This window comes from Oncorhynchus kisutch, linkage group LG14, assembly GCF_002021735.2.
Source record: "Oncorhynchus kisutch isolate 150728-3 linkage group LG14, Okis_V2, whole genome shotgun sequence".
NCBI classification, from domain to species: domain Eukaryota; kingdom Metazoa; phylum Chordata; class Actinopteri; order Salmoniformes; family Salmonidae; genus Oncorhynchus; species Oncorhynchus kisutch.
Window position 1 is genome coordinate 49135524 of NC_034187.2, and position 24442 is coordinate 49159965.

The 24442-nt window shown below is 41.6% G+C and overlaps 1 protein-coding gene across 1 annotated transcript in view; it reads left to right on the forward strand.

The window, feature by feature from the left end:
* LOC109903780 (sodium/hydrogen exchanger 3) overlaps positions 1-24442 on the forward strand; it is a 62123-nt gene that overhangs the window by 24678 nt on the left and 13003 nt on the right. Inside the window, exon 6 of the mRNA XM_020500716.2 lies at positions 19951-20171. Coding sequence (XP_020356305.1) covers positions 19951-20171 — 221 coding nt within the window. The remainder of the gene's footprint in view (positions 1-19950; positions 20172-24442) is intronic.

Below are 24442 nucleotides of genomic sequence, written 5' to 3' on the forward strand. Positions count from 1 at the left end.
CACATTATTTCGGCCCCTCTGGGCATTCCCGTTATTCAATCCTGTCATTAGAGCATAGAATGGAAAAGCAATGAGCACCCAAAACCCCCAGAATAACTTGTCTCAGAGTAATAATGTACGGTGGTAAACGTTTGGAAAAAGTACAGCAAAAAAACGGGGAAAAAAACTAAAAAGACAGAATGACAACATTAGAACTGAACAATTCAACCTGCCCCCACCCCCTCCCCCCATCCCAGACAATACCTCCCCAAACGAGGTACAAGCCTAAATAGAACATGTTCTCTTCGCACAGTATGTCTGTGAGAGTGCGGTCTTAAACATAAACCCACAGTCCCACTCTTTAAAGTCGCATTCTGTTCGTGGATCAAGCAGCAAAAAGAAAGATTTGTATGTTTTTTTTTCAAAAACAAAAAAAGGCGAATCCCTTGTGCAAACGGAATGACAAAGCACCACTTGTAGATGTATATAATTGAATTCCCAGTCTCATAACAGGCATTGAGAGAGAAAATAAATCAAATGTATAAAGGCTCTCAGCCAAAAATCTAATTTGAAGTAAGGAAATCGTAGTAAGACAATCAAAAATAATAGTAATTATAATAGTAGTCTAGTTGACGCTGAGACAGCTTACAACCAATACCAAAAAACTACGTTTGCTGGGCATAAATGACGCTCAAAACTTTTAAAATTAAAGTGAGGCCCCAAAAACCGTGTAGCCTCAGGAGACATTTACTGTTTACTGGGTCAATGCAAACGGATGCAGTAAACAAATAACCAAAATATTTTGAGTCACTGAGACAATGTGTAAACAAACTAAATAGGTGAGCGAGATAAGGCACGCACACTAGATGATCAAAACATTAGATCACATCAAATAAGCCTGAATAGTTTCGCCAACTATACAAGACTAGCCTGTTATATCTAAACATAATTTTACCACAGGTGGGTTACTTACTATCCACAGTTCGCAAGCAACAGTTGCTGAATTGTGAGCATATTCAAGACTTCTTGATGTGACGTTGAATGTGAGCCATAGCCTCATCCGGAGATTCAAATGTGTAGTCTTTACCCTCATGAGATATCCATAAACGGGCCAGGAATCGCAGTCCATACTTCACACTTGGATGGTCCCGAAGTACTCGTTTGGACTTTCCGAAAGCTGCGCGCTGCCTGGAAACAGTGGGAGAGTAGTCCTGGTAGATGGAGAAGCTCTGTCCTTGAAAGCTCAGAGTGGTATTGCGGGCTCGTCGGAGGATCTCCATCTTCTCATGAAAAAAGTGCACTCGAAAAATTATGTCACGGGGCCTCTCCCCATCCCGGGGCTTTGGGCGCACGATGCATTTCCGCGGACTCTGGGACCGATACAAGTCTTAGATTATTGCGGCGAGAGAATCCCTCTAAACTCACACAGCTCTCCTTCACCTTTTTCAAATCCGCAGCTAGGCGTTTAACTTCAGCCTCCAGGGATGTAGTTAAATCGGAGACATTAGTAGCGGAGGTCTCCAGTGCTGCAATTGTTGTAGTGTGTGACGCAGTTGTTGTTTTGAGTAATGTGATTGCTGGCACAGTCTCGTTCCGCAGGATGGTTAAATCTGCTTTTAAAGTATCAGAAACCGGGCCCCCGTCCCCGGGCCCTCAGACTCAGGAGAGGGCGGTGATGAGAGCGGGTCTTGTAGGCCGGGTTTTCTCAAAGTCATGCTTTTGGCCTTATGTTTGGTCGACATGCTGACATTCGGAAGCAAAGTAGTCTTGTTTTTTACGGAAAGGGATCACCAAATTAATATTTGAAAATAAATACGGTTCTGCTGCAGAATTGACATAAACTTTAAGAATACCACGGGAGCAAACAGAAAACACGTCAGTCGCACATGGCGTCCCCTACCATTCCCGACAGTGATATTTTTTGTTGATGTTTTTTATTGATCATTATTATTGATCTACCTACAGTGAAGCCGCTCAACATTTACATTATATTCAGTTATCTAACAGACTACCATCCAAAGCAAACCACAGGAGCAGCCAGGGTCAAGCGTCCCGCATAAGAGCATGTCGACAGATCTCCCATCAAGTCAAAATGGGGATCTGAACCAGCGACCTATTGGCCACCGGCCCAAGCTCCCAACCGCCAGGCCACCAACTATCCAAGATCCCCCAACAGTTACCTGAGAGCTGCCCCTCAACCATCCTAGACCATTGTAGCTCAATTTCATTGTAGTTCAATCTCTCGGGTTCCTGTTCAAACAGTTACGGGTCGGCATCTTTGTCCAACTGGGATCAAAGCTAAATAAAATGACAATCTGGCTCCCTGTGGTGTAAAACCCTTTTGGTTCCCTTGGAAGTGAATAGCAGTAAAGGAGCAACCTCTCAAATTCTATTGTCACACATGAACAACCTGTAGCCTAGATAACTGTAAGATCTTCCCTAGTCCTCTATAGTCTAAAATTGTCATCTCTAAGTAAGCATGGATAACTTGACTGCCACTGAAGCCATTGTAGCAGATTTGACCTCTACGGCAAATCCGTGTTATGTGGAAACACTAGAATAATTAATTAAATCAATCAGACCGCACAGGATATCATCACAGGCGCTTCAGACCCTCATTTAACCACATAGTATAGTGTTAAATGTCTCTGCCCAATTTAGGATAGCCCTAAAGGAAGTAGATGCGGCCAGAGGATGAGAAACTAGCCAAGTAATAAGCAGTTATCGAGAAACAGAAAGGTGAACTACTACTAGCCCAATTGCAGAATAAAGAGTTCAAAGGATCCAAAGACACTCTGCAAATTGAGCTGGATGAACAAATGGCTCAAGCCCAGCAAACAAAGAAAGAAAATTACACACTCAAACAAGAACATGATACCTTACAGAACTCGGTACTAGTTAGAGGAGGAGCACAAAGACATGACTAGACAACTGGATGGCAGGACTGAAAGACTGACTATGTCTCCCTGTCATGGCTTTTGCGCCATTAGTATAGATACCAACATGAGCAACAGCTACGTTTGGCTAGATTAGTGGAATTCCCAAGATCAAATCAAATTTATTTATATAGCCCTTCGTACATCAGCTGATATCTCAAAGTGCTGTACAGAAACCCAGCCTAAAACCCCAAACAGCAAGCAATGCAGGTGTAGAAGCACGGTGGCTAGGAAAAACTCCCTAGAAAGGCCAAAACCTAGGAAGAAACCTAGAGAGGAACCAGGCTATGTGGGGTGGCCAGTCCTCTTCTGGCTGTGCCGGGTGGAGATTATAACAGAACATGGCCAAGATGTTCAAATGTTCATAAATGACCAGCATGGTCGTATAATAATAAGGCAGAACAGTTGAAACTGGAGCAGCAGCACGGTCAGATGGACTGGGGACAGCAAGGAGTCATCATGTCAGGTAGTCCTGGGGCATGGTCCTAGGGCTCAGGTCCTCAGAGAGAGAGAAAAAAAGAGAGAATTAGAGAGAGCATATGTGGGGTGGCCAGTCCTCTTCTGGCTGTGCCGGGTGGAGATTATAACAGAACATGGCCAAGATGTTCAAATGTTCATAAATGATCAGCATGTTCGAATAATAAGAAGGCAGAACAGTTGAAACTGGAGCAGCAGCACGGCCAGGTGGACTGGGGACAGCAAGGAGTCATCATGTCAGGTAATCCTGGGCATGGTCCTAGGGCTCAGGTCCTCCTCCGAGAGAAGGAGAGAATTAGAGAACGCACACTTAGATTCACACAGGACACCGAATAGGACAGGAGAAGTACTCCAGATATAACAAACTGACCCCAGCCCCCCGACACATAAACTACTGCAGCATAAATACTGGAGGCTGAGACAGGAGGGTCAGGAGACACTGTGGACCCATCCGAGGACACCCCCGGACAGGGCCAAACAGGAAGGATATAACCCCACCCACTTTGCCAAAGCACAGCCCCCACACCACTAGAGGGATATCTTCAACCACCAACTTACCATCCTGAGACAGGGCCGAGTATAGCCCACAAAGATCTCTGCCATGGCACAACCCAAGGGGGGGCGCCAACCCAGACAGGATGACCACATCAGTGAATCAACCCACTCAGGTGACGCACCCCTTCCAGGGACGGCATGAGAGAGCCCCAGTAAAGCCAGTGACTCAGCCCCTGTAATAGGGTTAGAGGCAGAGAATCCCAGTGGAAAGAGGGGAACAGGCCAGGCAGAGACAGCAAGGGCGGTTCGTTGCTCCAGAGCCTTTCCGTTCACCTTCCCACTCCTGGGCCAGACTACACTCAATCATATGACCCACTGAAGAGATGAGTCTTCAGTAAAGACTTAAAGGTTGAGACCGAGTTTGCGTCTCTGACATGGGTAGGCAGACCGTTCCATAAAAATGGAGCTCTATAGGAGAAAGCCCTGCCTCCAGCTGTTTGCTTAGAAATTCTAGGGACAATTAGGAGGCCTGCGTCTTGTGACCGTAGCGTACGTGTAGGTATGTACGGCAGGACCAAATCAGAGAGATAGGTAGGAGCAAGCCCATGTAATGCTTTGTAGGTTAGCAGTAAAACCTTGAAATCAGCCCTTGCTTTGACAGGAAGCCAGTGTAGAGAGGCTAGCACTGGAGTAATATGATCAAATTTTTTGGTTCTAGTCAGGATTCTAGCAGCCGTTTTTAGCACCAACTGAAGTTTATTTAGTGCTTTATCCGGGTAGCCGGAAAGTAGAGCATTGCAGTAGTCTAACCTAGAAGTGACAAAAGCATGGATGAATTTTTCTGCATCATTTTTGGACAGAAAGTTTCAGAGTTTTGCAATGTTACGTAGATGGAAAAAAGCTGTCCTTAAAATGGTCTTGATATGTTCTTCAAAAGAGAGATCAGGGTCCAGAGTAATGCCGAGGTCCTTCACAGTTTTATTTGAGACGACTGTACAACCATTAAGATTAATTGTCAGATTCAACAGAAGATCTCTTTGTTTCTTGGGACCTAGAACAAGCATCTCTGTTTTGTCCGAGTTTAAAAGTAGAAAGTTTGCAGCCATCCACTTCCTTATGTCTGAAACACATGCTTCTAGCAAGGGCAATTTTGGGGCTTCACCATGTTTCATTGAAATGTACAGCTGTGTGTCATCCGCATAGCAGAGAGAGAGTAACGGTTAATGTGATTGGATATTAATTATTTGACTACCTGTATTTGACATTGTGATGTTATTTTGCTGAACACTAGATTGTTTAATTTTATTTTTGGCAGTGAAACGAGGCTACTCAGGCGAGGAAAAAAAACTCAACCCAATGTATAGCCTGTTGGAAAATATAAATAAATGTTTTTAGATTTTTTCCTGGAATATATCATTTTTAATGCGAATCACATTTTATTTGGCAAACCCCCGGCGGCATTGCGCTTAACCCTGTTTGGGAATACCTGGTATAGATCTATGCAAAAATGGTATCCTTAGAGAAACAAACTCACTGTGAATGATTATATCAAAGGATTGAACTCAATGTTAAACATTTATGACAACATCAAAGATGTTACCCTGGAAAACAACTGGTTCAGACATCCACAAGTTCATGGCAGAGTTTCCACCTGAAGCGACAAAAACGTACCCTGGCATATGCAATGATTGCAGAATGGGCGAAATGCATTGATGCCATTACAAATCTTCTGCAGGCATCTACCGTGAGCCAAACACGACTAGAAAGCCCTAAAAATGATCAGAACCGTCTTAAGAAAGCATTCTACGGGGATCGGGAACCAGACCCTGTTGCTGACAACCTGAAAGTTATTAGATAACTGTAATGTGTACGCTGGGAGTCGGGAAGCAGGTACAGGGAGTGAATTTAATAAATAAACGAACATGGAACAAAACAAGAAACATGAATAGTGTACAGACATGAAACACAGAAACAGAGTAAATAACTCCTGAGGAAAGAACCAAGGGGAGTGACAGATATAGTGGAGGTATCAGAAAGGTGATGGAGTCCAGGTGAGTGTCATTAGGGGCAGGTACGTGTAACGATGGTGGCAGGTGGCTGTAATAATAAGAACTGGCCACAACGAGCACCAGAGAGGAGGAGTGGGAGTAGACGTAACATTACCTCCTCCCTGACGCACTGCTCCAGCTGCAGGATGCCAACAGAGGGACGGTTCCGAGAACCAGGAACGGGCCAGATCGCTTCTGCTGAGGCGCGGGACCCTGCAGAGCCAGCTGAGGCACGGGAACCTGTAGAGCCAACTAAGGTGCGTGAACCAGTCGAACCGGCTTTGGCATGGGATCCCGACGAGCCAGCTGAGGCATGGAAGCCTGACGAGCCAACCAAGGCTTGAGAACCTGTCGAGCCAGCTGAGGCATGGAAGCCTGATGAGCCAGCTGAGGCATCCCCGGTTGCTTCGGCAGCCACTCTTGGACCTGACATCACCAGTAAAAAAGCAAAAACAATCCCTGTTGCTTCCCTTTGGTGAGGCGTTATTCTGTAACGTGAACACTGGGAGTCATGAAGAAGGTACAAGGAGTAAATTTAAAAAATAAACGATCATAGAACAAAACAATAAACATGAGTAGCGTACAGACATGAAACACGGAAACAGTCTGAAAGTACAGATTACTTACAAAGTAATGTTGTCACCGCATGCATTCCGAGACCTTGCCCATGAAACATGGAAAAGCCAGACAGACAAAACTTACGTACACTAAGCCCATAAGTGTTTCTCCTCGAAACAACCTCCTTGCTTCAGTTGAAAGGGAAGAAACTCCACAACAAAGATCTCACCCAACTCACTCCAATCAGAACTAAGACAGAAACTCAAGATACTAGAATACCAAACAAAATAGAGACCAAATCAAAGGGTCAAAGCACATCCTAAACACTGATGGAGTGAACCAATCAGAACCAAACACCCACGGAGTGGAATCCAAACCAACCAACCACCCAGGGACTGGTTTCGGAACCCAGTGCCCAGGGAATACAGTACCAACCAATCACCAAAAGAAAGGCTTTCATCCAAGAGACAACCCCTCAATCCCAAACGTTGACATGAACCAACCATCCCTCAGACAGTTCTGAGCTCTAACAAGAAAAGGTAATGTTATGGGCATTTATGTGCCTATCACCCTTGAAGGTATAATGATGTGTGAAGCATTATTATATACGGGGGCTGAAATCAGCCTCATGTCACAGACCTTATTCAGTAACCTCCAGAGGATGGCTGAATCCCAGGGTAGGTGGCTTAGATTAGAGAGGTGTGACTTTAACATAACAAGCTCCACTCAAGACAAGTCTCCGATCACACAACAAAGTCTGGATTGAAATGACCTTTGGGAAAATTAAGTGGTACATCCTGTCCTTGGCTCTAAGTTAGAGATTGAATAGCTGCTAGTTTGGCAAGACCTACTGAACAGGTTGGCCCCACTAATTGACTGAAGCCGAAATCAATTGTGGGCTCAAGTCAGAGATCCTGATATCATGACACCACATGACCTCCAGGGCGTACACTGTGATGTGGTTAAGGCAGACAACACTGCTAACCACGATGCAGGTCTTTACATGGCAGAAGAGCTATGGGAATCTGGTGGCACCCACTTGCAACACTCAAACCCATACAGATCAGTTGCCTAAGCAGTTGCCTAAGCAGTTGCCTAAATTCCTCAAGTCATGAATTAATGGGAATCTGTCATTCATGTGAAAACACTGGGAGTCCCACTCAGACCGAATCTAAAACTAGGTCAATCACTCAATGGTTCACAAGCCTTCTTTAAACCATCTCACAAGTTCTATGACTTAGGTATAACAGTGTGCGGATATCCCTTGCTTGAAATAAACAACCGTGTTATGTACCTTCTGGTACAAAACCTCCAAGAGACAGACATCCGCATATCCTTGCGAACTGCTTTGATTGTCAGCTCTTTCCATGACTTTGAGCTGATAATTCCATTAATAGGGGAAATCCCTCCCTCCCACCTTTGATTTGATTTATTAGGATCCCCATTAGCTGACGCCAATGGCGACAGCTAGTCTTACTGGGGTCCGACACATAACGAAAAAGACACTGCAGACAAAAGAAATACATTAACATGTAGTGTGTGTGTGCATCTATCAGTTACATACACTCAACAAGTACACTCAACAAGTAGGTCGCATTGGAGAGAGGCGTGCCGTGAAGTGCTGCTTTATTTGATTTTTGAAACCAGGTTTGCTGTTCACTTATGCTATATAAGATGGAAGGGAGTTCCATGCAGTCATGGCTCTGTATAATACTGTACGTTTCCTTGAATTTGTTGTGGAACTGGGGATTGTTAAAAGACCCCTGGTGGCATGTCTGGTGGGGGTAAGTGTGTGTGTCAGTGCTGTGTATAATTTGACTATGCAAACAATTTGGAATTTCCAACACGCAGTCAGTCTTTCCTCAACTCTCAGCCAAGAGAGACTGGCATACATAGTATTAATATTCGCACTCTAATTGCAATGAAGAGCAAGACGTGGCACTCTGTTCTGGGCAAGCTGCAGCTTAACTAGATCTTTCTTTTCCACTTCATGATTGTGTCCCACTTGTTGTTGATTCTTCACAAAAAAATACAGTTTTATATCTTTATGTTTGAAGCCTGAAATGTGGCAAAAGGTCGCAAAGTTCAAGGAGGCCGAATACTTTCGCAAGGCACTGTATTTGTCAGTTCCCCAGCTCTGTTCCTGGCTGCAGCATTGTATTGTTTTTGTCTTTGAATTTGTTTCTGATGCTGTTCCTGTCTCGTCTATGTCAGTTGTTTATTAAAACTTTTTAGGGCTGAGATCCCTTTAACGGGATCGATATGCCAACAGCCAGTGAAAGTGCAGGGCTCCAAATTCAAAACAACAGAAATCCCATAATTCAAATTCCTCAAACATAGAAGTATTTTACACCATTTTAAAGATACACCTCGTGTTAATCCCACCACAGTGTCCGATTTCAAATAGGCTTCACGGCAAAAGCACCACAAACAATTATGTTAGGTCAGAGCCGAGTTAAAGCAAAACACAGCCATTTTTCCAGCCAAAGAGAGGAGTCACAAAAATCAGAAATAGAGATAGAATAAATCACTAACCTTTGATGATCTTCATCAGATGACACTCATAGGACTTCATGTTACACAATACATGTATGTTTTGTTCGATAAAGTTCATATTTATATAAATAAATCTCAGTATACATTGGCACGTTATGTTCAGTAGTTCCAAAACCATCCGGTGATTTTCCAGAGAGCCACATCAATTTACAGAAATTCTCATAATAAATGTTGATGAAAATACAAGTGTTATGCATCTAACTTTAGATACACTTCTCCTTAATGCAACCACTGTGTCAGATTTAAAAAAAGCTTTACGGAAAAAGCAAACCTTGCAATAATCTGAGTACGGCCATCACATAGCCCTGACCTCAATCCTATAGAAAATTTGTGGGCAGAACAGAAAAAGTGTGTGCGAGCAAGGAGGCCTTCAAACCTGACTCAGTTACACCAGGAATGGGCCAAAATTCACCCAACTTATTGTGGGAAGCTTGTGGAAGGATACCACAAGCTTGTGGAAGGCTACCATTGTTTGACCCAAGTCAAACAATTTAAAGGAAATGCTCCCAAATACTAATTGAGTGTATGTAAACTTCTGACACACTGGGAATATGATGAAAGAAATACAAACTGAAATAAATCATTCTCTGTGCTATTTTTCTGACATTTCCCATTCTTAAAAGAAAGTGGTGATCCTAACTGACCTAAAATAGGACATTTTACTTGGATTAAATGTCAGGAATTGTGAAAATCTGAGTTTAAATGTATTTAGCTAAGGTGTATGTAAACTTCCAACTTCAACTGTATACAGCAACACATCCCCAATAAGCATTATTGTCTCTTCAATAGATGTTATCTCCTTATATTGCTACTGATATCAAAATAATTTTCTAAGTGAGTCTCAGAAGTTTGAAGTCAGAAGTTTGAAGTCAGAAGTTTACATACACCTTAGCCAAATACATTTAAACTCAGTTTATTGAGAAAATAGGGGCCTAGGAAGCCCTAAGAAGTTTTAATTTTAATAACAAACTTGTATGCCATCTGTAAATACAAATAAAATTGTTAAATTACGAGCCTAGATGATTTGGCCACAGAAAAAGCCAGGAACCTTCCCGCTAGCCATGATTGCCTAGTTAAATACGGGGTTAAATCAAAATAAATAAAAACATTTTTGCTGAGATAATGGGTGGACTGGATATGCCGAGAGATAAGTTTGGATTGGTCTGCCATGTAGCACGCTTCTGTCTATAACAAGAGCTGGCCAGTGTGTGTAGGTAATCCTTTCTAATGTGGCTTTAAAAAATATATATCACGTACTGTAATAGAACTGCAAAGGTGTTGCAAAAGTGTTGCTCTCCACTTTCTGGAGGACCGAGTTTTGATATCCGTGGAATGCACAGTGGAAATAGAGTATGATAGCTAAGAAGATGGAGGAAATTCTGGCGTTTGATTGCAAATATGCAGACAGAGTCGTGTAGTAAAATTATTCGTATCTTAGAGCCATTTGCATTGCTGGTTATAGCCTAATGTTTGCTAGCTAGCTAACATTGAACCTGGTTGGTTAGCTACCTGCAGCTAGTAACGTTATGAGTTGGGATTATGGTTCATTGTTTAGCTAGCTAGCTACATGTCTAAACAGGTTTGCAATGAATGACAATGCAAGTAACCATTTCAATAGAATGTTCATAATGTCACTACGACAACTGTCGATAGACGTAGCTGGTAAATTTGCTCTGGCTATCTACTCCAATTTCAGAGCATTCGTCTGAGTGTGCCAAAGCTCATAACAACTGACGAATTTACGAACACTCAACACCCGTTGAATATGGCCGGTGTCAGTAAATGTTGGCAAAATAGCGTAATTAACTTGTGTAACTACCCATCCCGGATCCGGGAGAATTGTCATCAACTGACACTAAGTAGCATAACGCAACGGACAAAAAAATCTTCATATTCATATTCATGAAATCACAAGTGAAATATATTCAAACGCAGGCTTAGCTTTTTGTTAATCACCCTGTCATCTCAGATTTAGAAAATATGCTTTACAGCCAAAGCAAGACAAGCATTTGTGTAAGTTTATCGATAGCCTAGCATAGTATTATGCCTAGCTAGCAGCAGGCAATCTGTTCACGAAAATCAGAAAAGCAATCAAATTAAATCGTTTACCTTTGATGAGCTTTGGATGTTTTCACTCACGAGACTCCCAGTTAGATAGCAAATGTTCCTTTTTTCCAGAAAAATTATAATTATAATATCGACAGAAACATGGCAAACGTTGTTTATAATCAATCCTCAAGGTGTTTTTCAAATATCTATTCGATAATATATCAACCGGGACAGAGCTTTTTTCAGTAAGATCGAGTGGAAACATGGCTACCTCTGTCTTTTGCGCGAGAAATACACAAAGAGCCATCAGGTGGACACTGACGCAATGTTGTCGCTCAGCATCATTTTTCAAAATAAAAGCATGAAACTATGTCTTGTAATACTAGACACACTAAGGAAGCCATAGAAAAAGGAATCTCGTTGATATCCCATTCACTGCTCAATAGGGAAGCATAGGAAGGGACTCTTATTTAGAAACCACTGCGTTCCTCATTGGATTTTTCTCATTCTTTTGCCTGCAATATCAGTTCTGTTATACTCCCAGACAATATCTTCACAGTTTTTGAAACTTTAGAGTGTTTTCTATCCTAAGCTGTCAATTATATGCATATTTTATTTTCTGGTCCTGAAAAATAGCCTATTTACTTTGGGAACGTTATTTTTCCCAAAATAAAAAAAATGACCCCTAGATTCAAATTGTTGGCAGCAGCACAGTTGCAGTCACTAATGCTATGGACAACATAAAAACAGCCTAACCAGCTAGGACAAGTAAAATGGTCAGAGTGAGCTGGTCCCTTATTTGTGTCTGAAAGTTTCTAGCAAGCTAGCCAACGTTAGCCAGTTAGCTTGGGTGTTTGACTGCTGTCGTTAGGTCAAAATGCTCAGATCAACCCTACTCCTTGTTCAGTGTTCAGTGTGCGCTCTGAGCGCTTCGAGAGCGAAAGACTCTGAATTTACGAACAGAGCTCACTCTGGCACTCCAGATTGAATTTACAAACACACCGTAGTACTAAACAAGCCTTTAGTCTTGAAATCTTTGGTTGTTTGGTACATGGCCTCACATGTGAATCCTTAAAGAGCTGGGTAGGGCTAAAGCTTAAGAGGGGGTGAACGAACGATGCAGAATGGGTGAAGGCAAAGAAGAGCTCTCCAGTAGGTGTACCAAAACATTCAAGGGACATTTTCTCAAAAGTGAGGTACAAGTTTATCAACTTTCAAACTGCTTTCAAAGCAGTTCTTCAACTGTAGTGTATGATATACAATTTTCTAGCTCGAGTCTCTACTTTTATCCAATGTAAAAAACATTTCAAATTCTGCTACATAAGACCGAATTGTGCTGGTCGGTCACATATATGAATGTTATCTGATGTTAGCAAGTTATTGATTTCATTAACCTTATTTCTAACGCAACATATATTAATATGGGCTATTTCAGCCCTTCCTGAGTAGCTTTTAAAAGATAGACATAATGTGGAAAAGAGCAAACAAAGCAAAATAAAACACAGAAATGTCCTTGTTTTTGAAAGAAAGGTACATTTTTTTTGTCCATTAAAATACCATCACATTGATCAGAAATACAGTGTAGACATTGTTAATGTTGTAAACGGCATATTTTTTTTATAGGATATCTACATAGGCGTACAGAGGCCCATTATCAGCAACCATCAGCAACCATCACCATCACTTCCAATGGCACGTTGTGTTAGCTAATCCAAGTTGATCACACCATTCTGTATACTTCCGGCCCTTCTTTGGACACTGTGTTAACAACCCTCCAGGCAAGCTTCAATGCAATAGAACTCTCCTTCCGTGGCCTCCAATTGCTCTTAAATACAAGTAAAACTAAATGCATGCTCTTCAACCGATCGCTACCTGCACCTACCCGCCTGTCCAACATCACTACTCTGGACGGCTCTGACTTAGAATACGTGGACAACTACAAATACTTAGGTGTCTGGTTAGACTGTAAACTCTCCTTCCAGACCCATATCAAACATCTCCAATCCAAAGTTAAATCTAGAATTGGCTTCCTATTTCGCAACAAAGCATCCTTCACTCATGCTGCCAAATATACCCTTGTAAAACTGACCATCCTACCAATCCTCGACTTTGGCGATGTCATTTACAAAATAGCCTCCAATACCCTACTCAACAAATTGGATGCAGTCTATCACAGTGCAATCCGTTTTATCACCAAAGCCCCATATACTACCCACCATTGCGACCTGTACGCTCTCGTTGGCTGGCCCTCGCTTCATACTCGTCGCCAAACCCACTGGCTCCATGTCATCTACAAGACCCTGCTAGGTAAAGTCCCCCCTTATCTCAGCTCGCTGGTCACCATAGCATCTCCCACCTGTAGCACACGCTCCAGCAGGTATATCTCTCTAGTCACCCCCAAAACCAATTCTTTCTTTGGCCGCCTCTCCTTCCAGTTCTCTGCTGCCAATGACTGGAACGAACTACAAAAATCTCTGAAACTGGAAACACTTATCTCCCTCACTAGCTTTAAGCACCAACTGTCAGAGCAGCTCACAGATTACTGCACCTGTACATAGACCACCTATAATTTAGCCCAAACAACTACCTCTTTCCCAACTGTATTTAATTTTTATTTATTTATTTATTTTGCTCCTTTGCACCCCATTATTTTTATTTCTACTTTGCACATTCTTCCATTGCAAAACTACCATTCCAGTATTTTACTTGCTATATTGTATTTACTTTGCCATCATGGCCTTTTTTGCCTTTACCTCCCTTCTCACCTCATTTGCTCACATTGTATATAGACTTGTTTATACTGCATTATTGACTGTATGTTTGTTTTTACTCCATGTGTCGTTTTATCTGTCGAACTGCTTTGCTTTATCTTGGCCAGGTCGCAATTGTAAATGAGAACTTGTTCTCAACTTGCCTACCTGGTTAAATAAAGGTAAAATAAATAAATAAATAGTTTCTCAAATCACATCCCTCTCTTAGCAAAAACACTCCAATAATTTTTCATATTTCATGCACAACGCATAGGATGGAAACTTTGTACATATAGTGGGTATAATTTCCAAGTTACAGTATTTCCTTTTTATTTATTTTTTATGACATCACAAAATAGCAACCAAAACAACATTCCCCACGTTCTATGTTAGAAAAATTGTTCCAGTATTCGCTTTTGAACGTGTTAGAGTTTCAGCTGGAAAAGTATCTTGAAACAAAGGCACATTCCTTGGGTGAATTTGGAGAGGGAGAATTGAATCTTTTCGGTTTGATTTACAACAGGACGTGAGTTGTTAACCCCCACCAGCCCCCCACCCCCCCTGCGTGTGAGATAGGGTCTGGTTAAAGGCATTCATTGCAAACCTGATCTGACCTATTTGGATCCTCACAGGACAGTCACAGGACAGTCATGACAGAGACAATCAGGAACATGATAATGCCCTATTTCATGGTTCAAACAAAAATAAAAACAAAAATTGCGGTGGTACCTAGACACACAGACTGCTTTAATTAGCAGCTCATTTTCCAAGCCAAGTGCCCAAACAGACAAGGATGGAAACTTAATTGGGGAGATTTCATCACTTACTGTACAGTCTGATACACATAATGCATGTTTCCAGATGGTGAAAGAGGCGGCCGTGCTTAAGGATGCTAGGCTAACACTAAGTGTTATTGAATTAAGAAATATATTAATGTGAGTTGTAAGCAGCTGCTCACCTAGGTACTGGCGTGGTCCTGTATGCCTGGCATCTGATGAGCACCAGTGTCCTGACCTTTGGTTAGGAGATTTCTGTCTTTTCCTATGCCGATGTGGGTCGTCCGACTGTTCAGCACTGTGATGTTCTTAACAGAGATAAATCCATCATGCCACACCTCATTGGCGAGGTCTCTTAGCTCATGGGGTGACATCGTATTGTCATACTCTTTGCGTATGATCACGAATGATCTGAGTGATCTCTGCATGTTATCTAGGAATAAGGTTTTTAAATGATCCTCTTCCTATGCACTGGGTGTATATGCCCATGTATATGGAAAGAGGGCCCATTTCATCCTATCATAGTAAGTTCTAGGGTCCTCGTGGTATCCTGGTTTTACCTGAATAGCTTTTAAGAAAGATTCTGTGAAGTCATATTTAAAACTTATTCAGGATGCGGGGACGGTTGAGCTAACGTAGGCTAATGCAATTAGCATGAGGTTGTAAGTAACAAGAACATTTCCCAGGACATAGACATATCTGATATTGGCAGAAAGCTTAAATTCTTGTTAATCTAACTGATATACAGTAGCTATTACAGTGAAATAATACCATGCTATTGTTTGAGGAGAGTGCAAAGTTATGAACATGAAAAGTTATTAATACATAAATTAGGCTCATTTGGGCAGTCTTGATTCAACATTTTGAACAGAAATACAATGATTCATTGGATCAGCCTAACTCTGCACATACACTGCTGCCATCTAGTGGACAGTTTCTAAATTGCACCTGGGCTGGAATAATACATGATGGCCTTTCTCTTGCATTTCAAAGATGATGGTACAAAAACAATTAAAAGAGAAATAGTTGTAATAGTAGTAGATCTAATGTGTTATATTCTCCTACATTCCTTTCACATTTCCACAAAGTGTTTCCTTTCAAATGGTACCAAGAAAATGCATATCCTTGCTTCAGGGCCTGAGCTACAGGCAGTTAGATTTGGGTATGTCATTTTAGGCGAAAATTAAAAAAGGGGGCCGATCCTTAACCGTATATGAAGTTCCACACCCATCCTATGGTTGATTACCTAGAGAGTAATCCTGACCTGTATCTGACCCCAAATCTAATCATGTGTCCCGGTAAACCCTTCATCCGAGATAATGCAGATTGTCTGTGCGGCCGTTTTCTGAGGATGAACGATGTCAAGCTGTGGTGTCCGCTGAAGATGACGTAACAGCCATGCAGGTTGAGATAGCTGGCAATTCGTGGTTTGTCAGTACTCCAGCCAGCCACGTCATAGTCACATATGATCGTCATGACACTGTCACTAAGCTGCCCCTCCCAAATCAATCTTGAAGGAGATATAGTACACCTAGGTGATGTCGCAATGTACTACTTAGACTCAGATAGACATGATACCGCCATTGAAATATCTGATGCGGGACACCCTCTTGACCTTGGTAAACCCATTCAAAATTAGATTCTCTATGAAGGTACTAAACTCCTTGACTTTAAGCTGACTACCCAGGGACTGCACATCGCTCCAGTTAAACCTAAATTCCTTAGGACATCCCTCACCCATTCGTAGAGTCCATCAGACATCATCCTATGTGTTTCCTGCGCTTAGGAGTAGTATGACTGCCAACCATAGTCTCATGAACCGAGAAACGTTCCAACTGAAGCCTTGCTCCTCTCAACGCCTATCGGGATCCCGACAGGCCAAGGAGAGAAGGATGACACTCCAGAGGACCATTAAATAGGAGAACATCCACTTCAAACGTTCTATCCAGGGCTGGACTGCACCCAGACTTAGTGACCCTAACCCTAACCCTGTTTTAAATCAGTTTTATAGTAAAGACATGCAATTTAACTATAAACATTTATATTTTTTAATGTGCCATGAACACAATGAGTCTTGATGTTTCCATCCGATTGTCAAACAATTCACTTCAAAAAGTTGGTTACCTTCACACGTTCATCCCCAAAATAATTCCAGCATCTCAACAGTGCACTGTGCACCAGCCAACTTTCCTTCAATTCACAAGTGGCTAAAACAATCTCACTGGAGAAAGCATCAGAGCGAGCTAAACACCCCTTCTGTCTTACTATATGTAGCCCATGTATCTGATGCTGTCTGGCCAACAAGAGTATGACATGCCATATTATTTTTGGCCAGACAACATCAGATACATGGACTACACATTAGAGGCCTTCATGGGTCCAAAAAGGACCTGTTCTGAAATGGACCTGGTGCTTTCCTACCCAGACCCAATATGCATAGATACATTTTTTAAATAAAGGTACCGGTTCCGAACGGACCCGAGGACAACTACACCCGTTCCAAATAGACCTGATCAGACCCAGTCCGATTTGAGTGAGGGAAGCAGCAGAAAAGTATATTTTTAAGCTTTAACTTTATTAACCGGGGGTGATAAAGTGCAAGCGCAATGCACTTTCTGAACTGTTAAAGGCAGCAATATGCAACAAAATCTTTAGTCTACTGGAAAACCACACGAAGAAGAAGAAAAAGGAGAGCGAGTTGCCACTCATAGGCTGGACAATAGAATGAGTCAAAATTCACCCAAGGCTGAAAATGGCAAAATAATGTTGGCTAAGCTGGAACACTTGCGCGAGCCCATAGCAAATGAATGGAATGGAACGTTCTCCAGGGTTGTTTTGAGTGATGCTTAGAATTCCATTTCGCCTAAATGTCAACAAAAAATGTATCCCTTTTTATTTTACCACTACAATCTGTTCTTAGGACGAAAATGAAAATGAACAACTTGTGTAGAAAGTTAACATCCGCACCTCGATGGTGCCAAGTGTGCTTATGCCTGCATAGCTAGGAAGTAGGAAAAAAATGGCAACTTCTGACTGTTTCTGGTCTAGCGTTTGATGACAACGAGATACACTGCCCAGCCTTACATAATTCAAGAGAGGAGATTCTCATTATTGAAATGGTGTCCGAATTGAAAAAATCTAAATATACACATTGCGAGATATTTGGCGAAATATACCAGCATGCTTCTCCATAGGAAAAGAATGGGGGGAGCTCAGCGTTCCAATGGCAAAAGGTATTTCGGAGCTAGCGTTTGATGACAACGAGATACACTGCCCTTACATAATCAGAAAGAGGATATTCTCATGATTAAAATGGTGTTCAATTTAAAAAAATCTAAATATACACATTGCGAGATATTTGCCAAAATAGACAGACATACCTATATTTCCCAATAATAAACAAATGGGACGACCTCAGAGTTTCATTAGTAATTTTTTGTTGTTTACATTTGAACCATAAACAATGTGAGCAGGTCTCCATTGCCAACAATAGCAAAGCAGGAATTGTGACATAGTACAATAAACTTGGATTAGAACGTTCGGAAGGCAAGTTGGTGCCACATTGTTCAATAGAACTAATAGTAGCTGGCAGGGTGAAAAATGCCCTAAAATAAGGCCTGTTTTTTTGTGATTACTTCAAAACTACGTCAGGCAGCTGGGTATATGGTAATATTATGAAACTAAACTCCACCGCGGATGCAATGAAATCGTTTTTATTAGAAAAAAAGCATTGTTAAAAATGTAATGTGTCCAGCCGACCACTCAGCAGGCGGGGGAGGGGCTGTGCTACTGCTGTGCACGAGTAACACAGGGAGCAGGGAGGGAGGAGGGAGGGAAACAGCTATCAACCAAGCCGACTTGCGCTATAGTTGAATAATAGCTGCCATAGGTAGGTTATTTATCATCCAATAGGAGTATCTTGACGGCAGCAAATTGGGAGATGCAGGGTCCTCAAGAGGATAATAAAAAATATTACTATTATTATTATTCCCAGCTCCTTGATGATGTGAGGCCTGAGGCAATTATAACTCCACCAGTAACAGCACCGTAACAGCAGGGGCCCGCCAAATGGTTTGCCCTGCTTTTAATGGACAGAATCCAGACCGTTCATATGGAATCAGGAGAACATCCTTGCTTTTTACATAAGGATCTAGGCTGGGAGACAAGAAGGAAACTGATACTCTGAACAATGACTCACCTTTCCCGGTGGGCAAAGGATGTATCCATCAATAATGGAACAATATTCAATTCCCTAAGGAATTCCCTAAGGGATTCTTCTCCCTGGGGCTGGGTGCCCCTCCTGCTACCACGTAACATGCTACCACAGAACATTTCAGCCAATCAAGCAAGGAGCCTCAGCACTTAGCCCCGACTTCACTTACCTCACTGTCCATTCGAACTGAGCTATCAAAGCGTGGTGCGAATAATAGCCATGGCCGACTGATATCCTTCTGCTGCTCAGACGTCAGCGTAGTTGGTAACTGGAAAGTGGCCCTTGATTATTGATTCCCCCCGATCTCAATGAGTGGGGGCCAAACACCAATATTGGAATTTGAATGATTGTCCTCTGCTCTCGCTTCGATCTCAGTTGGACGAAGACACCAACCTGGAACTGTTTGAACAGGGACCTTTCGCACTGAAAGGATATTTGTGAATCCGAGAGATTGAGCTATTACCGAATTACACGTTAGCACATTCAATTTAGCCTTTTCTCACTCTTTTAATCCCTCTGGGTATGAGCGTGTAACTTTCTTTCACCTAAATTCCCTGCTTTGTCTCGTTTAGAATCATCATGACTTTAGTTTTTCTATCCTTGTGAGTTAAAAGAAACCATCCTCCTATCCCTACTTGCTAAGAAAGTTTCCTCAGGACTTAAATGATAAGTGGTGCCCCGTTTACTGTACAATATGGATACATTCATATTTTATATTCCATAATTAATTACCCAATTAATTAGACATTATCAAAAGAACCTAAAAAGGTTATTCGGTTGTCCCTATAGGATAACCCTATGATGAACACTTTTTGGTCCAAGGTAGAACCCTTTTTGTTCCAGGTAGAACTATTTTGGGTTCCATGTAGGACCCTTTCCACAGAGGGTTCTACATGGAACCCAAAAGCCTTCTACATGGAACCAAAAAGGGTTCTTCTATGAGGACAGCCAAAGAACCCCTTTGGAACCCTTTTTTCTGAGAGTGTATGGATGAGCCATTTATGACCCTTGAGGTCAACTATGTCAGAGCTCTCTATTTACCATTATATACAGTACCTACTGCATTTTAGTATATGTTCTAAGTGACATTACCCTTTTCTTGCTGTGCCATAGGTGTACATTCTGTGGGGTCTGCTGTCAGAAGTATATCAATGCCAACATGGACGAGAGGTCGGTCAGCACGGTACGATCCACAATGAAGGTGTTCGCAAATGGCTCAGAGACCATCATCTTTGTCTTCCTCGGCATCTCGGCCATAGATCCGTCTATATGGGTGTGGAACACAGCCTTTATCCTCCTCACACTCCTCTTCATCTTTGTGTTCAGGTTCATAGGTGAGTTTGGGTCATAATCTTTAGTATGATTTTGTGAGAGGGGGAATCAATGGAGATTCTATTTCGCTCAATCTCTATAGGATGAACAATATCGTAGTTTGGAAGTATAGGCAATTGCCAACTTGCAATCCCTGTGTGTGTAGTTCAATATTATACACAATAATTCTCATTGAAGGCTTCACATTACCAGCACTGACACGATGTGTGTGTATGCAGAGATTGGAAAAAGATGCATCTAAAAATAGCTTGTTTCAAATACGAAATACCCGACAGACCACTATATCGAAATAAAATAAAAGAGTACTTTGTATAGTATTGTATCTAGATTAAATTCATGCATTTTAATATATATATATATATATATATATATATTCTCCCCAATTTCGATGTTGTCTCATCACTGCAACTCCCCAACTGGCTCAGGAGAGGCCAAGTCATATATTCTCCGAAACATGACCCTCCTAACCGCACTCCTCATCACCCGCCAGCTTAACCTGGAAGCCAGCCGCACCAATGTGTCAGAGGAAACACAGGTTCAACTGGTGACCGGGGTCAGCCTGCAGGCACACGACCTGCCACAAGGAATCACTAGAGCGCGATGAGCCAAGTAAAGCCTTCTCAGCCAAACCCTCTCCTAACCCGGGCCGGCGCTGGGCCAATTGTGCGCCGTCCTATGGGAGTACCGGTTGCAGCACAGCCTGGGAATGAATCCAGGTCTTTAGTAACGCCTCTAGCACTGCGATGCAGTGCCTTAGACCACGCCGTCACTCGGGAGGCCCCAAATACAGTCATTTAGGTAACTTTATATTCTCAAAATACAAAATAAAACTACAAGAATTTTCTCAGTAACGATAATCGTTTTACTTGCTATGACTTTGAAGTGTTTGTTTTTTTACAACTTTATTTGATCAAGACTGTTTGTTGCTATGGATAGAGTGTCTGCTAAATGACCAAAATATACATAAAAACATGTACAATAGCAAAGCACACTGGATATTATTATTGGTCTCATTTCGGGGCAGGAGCTAAATAGAATAATAACGAGCATGCTTTGCGAGTGTTCATTTGAACATTTGCAGTACATGTACATTTTGGTAATTTAGCTGATGCTCTCATCACACCAGTGCCTTCAGACATCTAATACCAATGCATGGTAAAGGGATCACAAAATTGTGAAGGGGACCACAACATTGTGAACTGCTTCTAAAAAACATGGATGGAAAAGTATTTAGAATTTTTAAAATGCAAAATACAGCTCTCGAAAGTATCTTGTTACAAAGTTATTCAAAATTAATAGAATACATATTTGAAATACTGTCGCTAGTGAAAGTCTACACACCCCACATGAAATTACTATACTATACTTTACTGTAGTGTTTTCACATTATTCTACAGAATAATAGAAAACTCTATAGTAAGTACTACACTTGAGCAAGGGATACTACATTGTGGAGTATAGTATTCTATAGTATACTACATGATTCTATAGTAAGCACTACACAATCGAGGGATACTACAGTGTAGAGTATAGTCGTCTAGAGTATATGTAACGGCATTCCTCCTCCTCTCCTGAGGAGGAGTAGCGAGAAGGATCGGAGGACCAATGCGCAGAGTGGTAAGTGTCCATAACGTTTATTTTAGGACATAAGTCAGGTCTCCTACCTGACTTAGCCACACTCCCCGTGTGCCCCGCCTTCGCTGCCTCCAGCTCTGCTTTAGGGCGGTGATATTCCCCTGCTTGTGCCCAAGGTTGCTTGCAGTCGAAAATCTCCTCCCAAGTCCAGGAGTCTTGTGTTTTCGGCCGCTGCTGCTGCTCCCTGTTACCACGCTGCTTGGTCCTCTTGTGGTGGGTGTTTCTGTAACGGCATTCCTCCTCCATTCCTCCTCCTCTTTTAAGACATAAACTGAACACTATGAGATACAAAACAATAAACGTGAACATGAACGAAAACCGAAAAAACACTCACACGGAAACAAACACCCACAAACCAAAAGTGAAACCCAGGCTACCTAAGTATGATTCTCAATCAGAGACAACTAACGACACCTGCCTCTGATTGAGAACCATACTAGGCCGAACACAATACCAACATAGAAAAACAAACAGACTGCCCACCCCAACTCACGCCCTGACCATACTAAAACAAATAATACAATAACAGAACTATGGTCAGAACGTGACAGTATATTACTGTTAGTACAGAATTCTATAGTAAGTACTATAATATTCTGTAGTAAACTGTAGTATTCTCCTTTAACTTTGCTCCTTTCATATTTATTTTGATCCTGACAAACTGCCAAGTCCCTGCCAGTGTCAATCATGTCCATATCATGATTCTGCCATCACAATATTTGAAAATGATCAACAACATTACATTCACTCCACATTACTTGCCTGTGTAAAACAATCCACTCCAAATAATCCATTCTGTTTGCAACAAGGTTGTAAAGTAACGCTGCAAGACAACGCAGCAAAGAAAATTTATAGTAACTTTTTAAAAACGGATTTAAAAACTGTGGTTTTGGGTCCAATACAACACATGGAGAAAGGCGGGATACCTACTCAGTTGTACAACCAAATGCATTCAACTGAAATGTGTCTGCTGCATTTAACACAACCCCACTGAATCGGAGAGGTGCGGAGGGCTGCCTTAAACGACATCCACATCTTCAGCATCTGGGGAACAGTGAGTTAACTGCCTTGCTCAGGGGCAGAATGACAGAGTTTTACCTTGTCAGCTCGGGGATGCAATCCAGCAACTAGGCTACCATAGTGAAATTCTAGGTTATTTACATAATAACAGAGAACTGGGGTTATCAGTGAAATATTTCACAATAGGATTTTGTTTCGGAATTCCCATAACTTGAAGAACCAAATCACAAATGTATGGTGGAGACAGACCGGGAGAACATCAAAAAGGGTGTGACTTCACCCTGCATAAAAGAGCTCTCCCACTCACTGATCATTTTCAAAAGGTGCAGTGAAATACTTCACTGAAAATATCTGAATTATTAATACCAGGATTATGTAAATAACCTTGTTCTATATTTCAAATACTCATTCAATATTTCACAATGGGATATATATGTCGTGTCTTTGGCATCATTAATCTGAAGATGAATCTTTATCAAATAACTCTCTGTAATTATTATTACGCGATTAAACTGTAATTAACTAGGAAGTCGGGGGACCAAGGAAAATATTCCGATTATAAAGTTATAATTTTCCTAAAATAACTTTCAGATATTTTAATATCTGATCAATTAGTCTTCTAATTAATGAATTATTCTTTACCTCATGTTATTAGTCTCATTCCAAACGTTGTAAATTGTTGGATATCTGCACGAACCCAGTCTTCACTATGAGTCATCCATACATCAATTGTCTTAAATAATTTATTTACGAACTAAGTAATTCACAGAAATGCATAAAAATAAAGTAGATAGTTACAAGGAAATGATAACGGAGTTTCCCTAGTGGGATAAGAATGGTTAGTTCATAGTGACATTCATTCATGTCGTAATAAAATAGATGTTTCGGCGGTTGTCGGTCTTCTCGTTCAATGATACCGAATTCCTAGCTGCAGACTAGTAATTAATATCAAAGACTTTTTCTTATTCTGTCGGTATCGATAGTCTAAGAGTTTAACCACGTGGTATGGTTAAAATATTCAGCCATCTACTCAAACCTTAGCTTATACTCAGGTTTATGGTCTCCTCTCAAACCTTGGCCCTCTCGTTATCGAGGTAAGCTGGTCTGGTGATAGAAAACCCAGGTGGGGGTTTTATTCGGAAGAGCAGAAAAGGGCCTGTCCCAGGACGCAAGACCATACCTGTGCTCATGGGCGGTCCTGTGATTTAGTTAAACTCCAAAGGGAATTGGAGTTTCCTTCATTAAACAGTCCAAACAGTATTAGCCTCACTGATTCATCTTATACAACAATTAGATGTAAGCCTCATAACTGAGGCTATTATATAAACAGCATAAATGTAATGTGGTCGTATTGTCTCCCATGAGTTTCACAAAATCTTTTATACCTTCTCCAGAACATAAATGTTGTTCGGACCAAATGTTGTTCGAACCTCATGTTCTTTGAGGTGGAAGAAATTGCTTTGTTCTCTCTATGAAAACTCACTCTCTCTCTATACTGTGGCCATGAGGAGATAATCTCCTCCAGGAATTTATGACCTGAGGTCGCAGCAGCCTGAGTGTAGGAGACAAAGAGAGGGGGACGGTGCTCGCTGTACCCAAAGAGGGCAACGTAATGACC